The sequence below is a fragment of the Magnolia sinica genome, chromosome 5 (genome assembly GCF_029962835.1).
Source record: "Magnolia sinica isolate HGM2019 chromosome 5, MsV1, whole genome shotgun sequence".
NCBI classification, from domain to species: domain Eukaryota; kingdom Viridiplantae; phylum Streptophyta; class Magnoliopsida; order Magnoliales; family Magnoliaceae; genus Magnolia; species Magnolia sinica.
The window spans coordinates 17,069,100-17,077,553 of NC_080577.1; the positions used below are offsets into that span (position 1 = coordinate 17,069,100).

Below are 8,454 nucleotides of genomic sequence, written 5' to 3' on the forward strand. Positions count from 1 at the left end.
AAATACATTACCTTTAAGTTTGACTTGAGAGGAAACAACCATGACTTGATTGTTTCAGTTCTCAATTTAATTCACCCATGCTTCTGTAGACTGCTCACCACTAGACGATTCACACAGCTAAATTCAATCACATATACACCCAAACAGAGTCTCAACATGGATGACATCTGACCGCATACTTGTTGTGCAGTTCTACATTGATCAAATCCCCATCTGACCCCACTTGCATCATCGCAGGGATTCACACACAATCTGCTGCCACTGACAACTGCTTGATCAAGGGGTTAGGGGACCCGTATTTGAAGGTGAGGGAATGACAGGGTCACAGAATCAAAAGCTTTCCAAATGCGCTGCAGTGTTATACGGGCTCCAGTGTTTCCATCAAGAGCCAGTGTCTGTTGCAGCGACTGCCATCAAGGGAGAGCCAGTGTCCGCACATAAAGGTTGTGGCCAAATACATGTGATTTAGCTTGGTAAAACAAATAATGTCAAAATGCATCTCAAGCCCATTTTCGTTGATGTTGAGACTTTCTGCTCCCTCCGGAGTGAGTTGTAAATCATAGCTCTGAAGTCTATACCACAATAGTGACTCCTGGAATGGCCAATCTTTTGTTTGGCTTTACATCCTAGACTCAAGACACATGCATCCAAAAAATTGTCCATGTGCTTTTGGAATGAGAATATTCGTAAGTGGAATAATCACGCGCATCTGTGACAAAAGCAAAATAGACATAGGATGGCCGTGTACTCAAACAAAGGATTTGAAAGCAATTTTATCAACATGGCCCCATGATCCGGATCACCCTATCTGTAGTTTGGAAGATTCAACCAGCTTGCCACACCAACTACTTTGGGGTGAGAGATTTTACTTGGTCACGGCCATGCAGGCATCCTGCCACACAGACCATTGTTAACACGGGTAAAACATTGCACTTGCCTCGCGGCCATCAACCATAGATGTCAACCATGTCACCCAGCTGATGTGTCCCATTGTCCGTTGTTTGGCACGCAGTTAAAACGACACTGACAATACGTAACTAGTCAAAATGGCCATGCCCCCACGGGTCATTTCCTCAATGACTGCCATGCGGTGAGGTCGCTTGCAGTCCCTGCCAAAACAGGGGCAGAGAATGCGGGATCTGGGCCACTCTTTTAGTGGCAGCCACCTTGAAAATTCCCTGCCCATCAAGGAGCACAACGTCCCTTTTTTAATCAGGCGTGGCCCATCTGAAGAGTGGACTCGCCTAATTTTTGGGCCAGCACCCATTCACAATGTGCCCCTGACCTAATGAGTGGTGGTCCAGAGACCATGCGAACTCGTGGCACCACGTTAAAATCTCTGGTGCCAAACACCCTGTCGCTTCTCTAGTGACAAAATGCACAGAACCTCAACCTCCCATGTTTCTATTCCTCCAACATATGTAGATGATATAAAATAAGAAGCAGATAAACACAATACCGACCCCACAGATGAGTGCATCCAAGGTAATACGGAGTAAAAGCACTTTAACAAAGATAAAGACCAGTTCACGCGCACACCCACAAAAAAAAAAAAAATGATTTTAAAATGCAGCCATTAACATCTATCTTCCCATCTCAAAGCAAAAATGAAACACAACAACAATAAAGAAACATACTAAGATTCCAAAAGCTACAAGAACAAGAAGATGAATTTTTTTTAAAATTAAGCATTCCATTAAAAGAGCCAGTGCTAGGTCCGACACACAGATTTTGACAGAATATGAAGATCACATACACAAGTCACCCTCCATCATCAAACCCACCCTCATTCCTCCATAAGGAAGAAAGGGTCTGGGTCAGAAAAGTTTAAAAAGTCGAAAACCCCACTAAGGAAAAAGAAAAAGGAAAAGAAATATCCTTAGAGCAACAGCATCCACTACTCCAAAGCAAGGCATCACCCATCCCATACCAAATACCGTCATCAACCTTCAAACGGCCTCCATGCTTTAAAAGTTAAGACAGTGAGTGCGGGAGCGAGATATCGCTCCTACCAGAGTCATAATAATAATAACAACAACAATAACATATTAACGATAATCAATACTGTAGAGGTTGATTATATTCAGGATTACCTTGGGAGCTTAATTCTTCTTGAAATTCCCTATCCCAAGCTTCTTCACCTCTACCTTCAGAGACTTCAGGTATCTAACGGCTTCATCAAGCACTGTGGCAGTATCCATACGATTGCCACCGGGCACGATCCCTCTCAGTGCCTTCATCATCTTCTTCATTCTCTGTTGCTTCCTTTTGCTGCTGGTGCTGCAGCTGCTTGCGTTACAAGAGAATTGCTTTTGAAGGGAGGACAGCCTTGTATTGTGGGAATTGGTGCTGTTTGTGGAATCTGAATCTGGGGAGCTGCTCCTGCAGTCGCCCATAGTGCGGCCAGTGCTGACCTCCTCGTCTTCGTCTTCGTCCTCTTCCAAGCTCATCAAAGCATCAATATCCTTCGTATCTTCCTTGAGTATGGATTCATTGTCCTCTTCATCTTTACCACCGACATTCTCTTGAGTGTAAGTTGCATGGATATCAAAGCCAGGGTAATGAAACTTGCTGGCCATTGCAGGGTGGAACATGATCCTGCTCTTGTTATCGGTCTGGTCAAAGATGATGAAGTTCTTGGGACACATCTCAGAGGCTTGGATTTCGACTCCATGAAAGGGCCCCACGGGCTTCCCAGTCACTAGAGTTGGGTCTAAGGAGGGTGCAACAGGGATGTTGTAGGTATAACCATCCACTTCGGATGTAGGAGGGGGCACCACCTTTCTAGGGTAAAATTTCTGGTCACTCTGCATAGGTCTTTCTGGATGTTGGATGCGAAGTACAGATGAATGCTAGGTTGGTGCTCGGATCACACTGGTTTAGGGTTCGATGGCACTGGTTTTGGGTTCGATCATACGTCCTGACAAGGATGGGATGTGTAGTTTACAGTACAGGGGAGACTAGACGGGAGTTTACACTACTGCGATGAGGGTGTGGGAGATCACAGCCATCAAAATTATTTCATCTCTTTCAATGCGTTGTGATGAATGAGTTAAGCAAGAAAATGACGGTCTCAGTTTCAGAGCTTCCCAAATAGTTGGACTACGTAACAGGTTTAAGCAATTGACGGAAGTACTCAGCCTACCATGTATCAAGGAAAAAAAGATAGATTAATGGTGCTGCAGTGATCATTTTGTAATAATTAGGTGCACATACAATTTATTGAGAAAACAGAAATACATGGAGTGACACGAAAAAGTGTGTGTGTGTGTGTCCGCGCACGTATGTGACAGCAAGAAAGCTTGTGAATTCATGCAAACAACCACGTAGTTTCAAGAAATAACCATATTAAATACAAAAATATATTTGTTTGCCTGTAATTTAGAGGAAAAATTGCATTGCTAGCAAATAATTCATTTTTCTTCTTTTAAACAGGCAAACTTTGGTCTAGAAGTACCAAACTTCCCTGGTTTCACGTAACAGGTACAGTTCGGTGCATGCACTTCTGAATGCGAACGTGAAGTGTGAGCACCATATCTTGGTTAAGATACAAAAAAGAACTCATTCCTATGTTAAACATGATACATGGAGGAAAAGGTGGGAAAACTTTACCTTGCTCAGTGCAGGTTGTCATCCCAACCACCCCAAAAGCCAGGCACATTAAACAGGCCTAACAGGCCTATGAAGCCATGCCATGCAGCCATGCTTTGACAGTACACAGAAATGCAGTCATGATTGACTGGTCAAATCTGTGTTCAGATCTCCAATTTGTAGGGTAGTTTTCCCCAAATATCTACTTGATCTTGCATATATGATCGGTGATGCTATTTTCTCCAAATTCAGGGGTTCTGCCCTTCTTGTTTTCGAAGATTTTAAACAAAATAAAAAATAAAAAATCAGTTACCTCTTCTATGGATACCAGCTTGTGGAGATTTCTTATGGGTGGTTTTGTCACTAATTAGTAACTTCTTATCCTGGCTATTTTCCCACTTGTGTTAGAATTAGGGATTGTTAGAGTTTATAAATATTCACTATGTCTAAATTGAAGCAATTGCTTTTGGAGAGGTTGTGTCCCTCCAACTCATTGGAAGTTCCTACATAGGTTATCTTATTTTCTCCAATTCTTCCTCATGTGCTTGAAATTTCTGGTTCCTGTCTTCCAGCAATCTATTTGGTTTCTGTGGAGAATTTGTGCCATCATCATTTTTTCTTTTAATATATATTTTCCGTACAGTCAACCAATATCGCACTTCCCATTTGCCGCCCCCATTTGGGTCAATGACCCCGGAAATCTGACAGGCCTCCCTATGCTTACCTTATAAGTTATAGAGCCTATCCCTGCGGCCATAATATAATAGAACAAAAAATAATACTGATAATAAAAAAGAATAGAAGTAATGTGGCACAATATATTTGCACCAAAACAAATAGACTGACACTGACTAGATTAGATGGTTGGTTGGAAGGAAGAAAGTACTAACCATTAAAACCTCCGGAAAAGATCAATGGTGATTCCTAATATTTATATTTTGTGTTGATGAGAAGTGGATCATCTCTTTGTGCATTGCCCTTTTGTGGGCCCAATTTGGGCAGATATGTTGGGCTGGTTTTCATATGATGTGGTCTGCTCCAGAGTTGGTGGATCGTCTTTCGTATGCTTGGCATGGGGTTGGCCTAAGGCAAATGAAGAAGGTGAGAATGGCTTTGCTTGCAATCTGGTGGGCAATTTGGGAACAAATGAATGCTAGGTGTTTCAGCAATACCAAGAAGTTGGTGGAAAGCACATCCCAACAAGCTAGATTGTTGGTTATAGATTGGGCTTCTTGTGTTTCTAAATTAAAAGGATGTAATCCGGATTTTCTTGGGCTGTACTTGGGTCACCTTCTCGGCGCCCCCTGCTTGTTGTAGTTGGTGTTTTCTTTTCGCTTCTTAATAAAATTGTCATCTTAAAAAAAGTAAATAAATAAATAAAAGTAGACTACTACGTATAAAGCATATAAACATTACCCAAAAAACAAGGAAAATAAAGACAAAGGCATCCGCCTGACTGTCATGTTGATGGATTGCCATCACACAGTTTCCCAAGAGAAATATTGTATCCTCATTGTCCAGATCCATTGAGTAATTCCATTACATCCAATCAGAAAGCAATTACTTCGTGAATTTCCTTAAGTTTCTCTTCATGGTAGTTTTTTAATGATTAAATGACAACATGACCCGAAAGAAACTTAGATAGATTTGAGAAATTACACACAATAAACTGTGAAAAGGGGAACCACCTATTTCTCACAAATCACAGTAAGAATAAGCTAATGAGAGTATTCTCTTATGCTATCTTGAGAGTAATCTTTGTAAAACTGCAATATAATGACATACCTTTTCAATAAATTCAACACTTTTAGCAACAAAAATATGGGCAGATATTTACAAAACACTCAAAAAACAATGATGCTCAAGATCATAACCACCCAAAAGAATAGATATGGGAAAACACCAAAACCCAGAGAGAACATATTTACCTGACAAACTTGCATCAATTGGTAGTATGCGATGATTCTGACGTTCATTGTAATTTTTCCAACTTCCCTCACTGTTCGGTATCCTCTTAGATTAACAGCAATGTACATCATCACTCTTCCAGGACCGGTATGGAACAAAAGTGGAAAAAGAAATGCCCCGCTTACAATTCAAAGCTATTTCACCTGTATCAGCGGCCCCAAAGAAGACATAGTGAATCAAATGGCCCAAGATTTCTTAGTTGAATCACATATTTCCATTTTCAGGATATGTTTCATTGAATTAAGAGAGGAAATGAAAGATGAAAGGCCAAAACTTCAAGAGAAGAATATCATACAAAGAAGATCCAATCTTATAGTATGACACGGAAGAACACCACCAAGCGAACGCAGTTCCGGCTGTAATTCACAAAAGAAGACGTCCAAGGCATGCTGCTAGATTCCTTTAAATCCTTCAAAATCTGCACCGAAGACTGCCAAACTGCGGGTGTAAATATCTGCTAGAATTAGTAGAAATTGTTGGATTATGGACTATTCACACAAAACACCATCCGCTAGAAGCAATAAAACAAGGCAAACTTAAAAAATAAAATAAATAAATAAATCCAAAAATAAATGACGCTAAAAGCAGAAGATTTTTTGGCAGAAACTTGTACAGGAATGGGAAAACAATCAAATAAAAATAGAAAACCAACAAAATCAGAAAATTCGTGTTTAAATTTTGGAAAAAGAAAATAAAAAGAAAGAAAGAAGAGAAACGGCGGAATCTAACGGCATGAAAGTAAATATCTGTCAAAGCAATAGAAAATCTTTAAAAAAAATAAAAAATAAAAATAAAAACCCGATCGGATCTGAGACGTAATCGAAAAAGAACCAAATCTACGCTCAAAAAATCCCAAAATCGAGGCGTAGATCCATGAAAAATCCACAACAAGGCCGCAGATCAAAGAGAATCAGATGAAATCTACAAACACAACGAGAAATACAATATAGATAAGAAATCCAGGAAACAAATAAAAAATCGCGAGAAAAATGTACTGAAAACCCTAAAAACAGAAGCAATTCGTTAGAAGCGGGTAAAAAGAAAAGGCAACAGAAACAAACCTAGGGTTTCTGAAGGGATCGCGACGCGAGGAAGACGAAAAGGAACTCAGATCGATTAAAGTCGGGCGTGTTGACTGCAATTTCAGAGGATTTGATAGAGTGAGAGAGAGAGGGAGAGAGAGCTGAAGTAAATGCAGATAAAGAGAAAGGCCTTTCTAAAGAAGAGAGAGAAGACAGATTTAACTCAATGGTCGGGTTTGATCTTAACCATGGTTAGTCCTAGAACGATTTGTATAGGGAAGGGTGCCCTCCACCGGCAGACCGGACGAGCCCAACCCGGAAGTGTCCAGAACCGTTGGATTCGCGCCTCGATAATGCTTTCCGTTAATCGCGGATCTGATGTCAGCCGTTGGATTCCGGCGCGCGTGGTGAAACCTGGTGGGCTCACGAGGGGGGCGTGGACGCGTTTCAACATGCCTCTCGTGAGGGTTGGGTTACTTGTTGTCGGGCCTATCTCTATCTGGTGTGGATTTGATTCTGAAAGTGGAAACCGTTAGATGATCCGACGGACTATACCAATCTATACTCTTGCACATCGATTAACCATATGTTACTTAAACTATCTCAATCAAAGCCGTCGAAATGAATGGATCAAAATTATGTGGATCTCTTCAATCCTGTGATTAATGGATACTCTTCTGGAATTTAGAATGGACACTTTTCTGTAGAGTTTTGACCGTCGCTTCTACTTTGTTTTTACCCGTTCATTTGATGGCCAACAATCGGATGGTTACGGTACGTTTAGGGTCACTTGTTAGGTTTAGATCTTGGACTGTACCCGTTTCATAGTACTACTACTACTTGCACGGTCTGGATTGACGTAGCCGTAGAGTAGCTATGGTCATGCGTATCAATAGTCAATCTCTCATGGTCTTTGTACGACGGAAAGATCTACGGCAAGGTTAGGCGTAGCAAGACTGCGATGATAGTCCATAGCAACTTTTAAAATAATGGTGACTCCTCTAACTTGTATGGGGCCTATATGCATATCAATCAACACCGTCCATGTTGTAGGGATCACCGTCGATGCAGCAATTTCTGAAGATCGCATGACTGGACGATCCTAACCGTACAAATGATAGCCACCTTGATTTTTTTAATCCCTTTGACGCCCATCTTTTACTCAATGTACTGTTTATCTGTTATCTAACTCGTTTATTGATTACGTGGATGGATGGGAGCGCGGATTGCAGCGTAACCCAAGAGGCTACAGCATACGGAGTGAACTTTGAGGGCACGCCATGCTCTAATGTTTTTCATCCGCCGTTCATCTATTCTGTCAACTCATTTCGGGTTTGAGGCAGAAATTGAAGTAAATCTAAAACTGACCACGCCACAGGAAGCAAGGAAGCAGTGGAGGTAATGATTCCTACTTTTAAAACCGTTTTAAGGCTCTGTCCATTGTTTATTTACCAGGTACGCAGACACTGAAGAAAGAAAAATACAAACATCGGCTTTATTCAATGCATCAACGTGGTGCTCGCATGTGTAGTGGTTTTCAAAATTCACTAAACTCTTGCCGGGATTAAATGCAGTTCCATGGAGCTAGATGCAAATCTACCCCACATAATCCCAACCTTTTTCATCCTCTCCAAATGCTGATGGAATTGTATTAGACCAAATGCAATTCTATCTCACCTAATCACATCTAATACCCTGTGCGAAACCCTCCCTTAAAAAAGGAGGTGTAACCAGGTACGGATATACATGGCCAGCATCTTCACACAATTCACATGGTATTCAATCCTGAAAAGTGGGACATGGTTTTGTAATCTGCACCGTTCATAAATTAGTGGTTTAATCAAAGAATTCCCAGATTAGAAGATTAGAGAGG

General features: G+C 41.1%; 1 protein-coding gene across 5 annotated transcripts; it reads right to left on the reverse strand.

The window, feature by feature from the left end:
• Window positions 1–1,652: 1,652 nt before the first annotated feature.
• LOC131245591 (transcription factor bHLH144-like) lies at window positions 1,653–6,782 on the reverse strand. 5 transcript variants are annotated; one of them, XM_058245151.1, is made up of 5 exons: window positions 6,621–6,782; window positions 5,855–5,989; window positions 5,520–5,702; window positions 2,094–3,141; window positions 1,653–1,965 (listed from the first exon to the last, which is right to left on the reverse strand). In XM_058245151.1, the coding sequence occupies exon 4, from the start codon at window positions 2,811–2,813 to the stop codon at window positions 2,103–2,105; it is 711 nt and encodes a 236-aa protein (XP_058101134.1). In that variant the 5' UTR covers window positions 2,814–3,141; window positions 5,520–5,702; window positions 5,855–5,989; window positions 6,621–6,782; the 3' UTR covers window positions 1,653–1,965; window positions 2,094–2,102. The 5 variants fall into 5 exon arrangements, with proteins under 5 accessions (XP_058101134.1, XP_058101130.1, XP_058101131.1 ...); XM_058245147.1 differs by having other exon boundaries at window positions 1,653–3,141; XM_058245148.1 differs by having other exon boundaries at window positions 1,653–3,141; window positions 5,855–6,013; window positions 6,621–6,781.
• Between the last annotated feature and the right edge of the window lie 1,672 nt (window positions 6,783–8,454).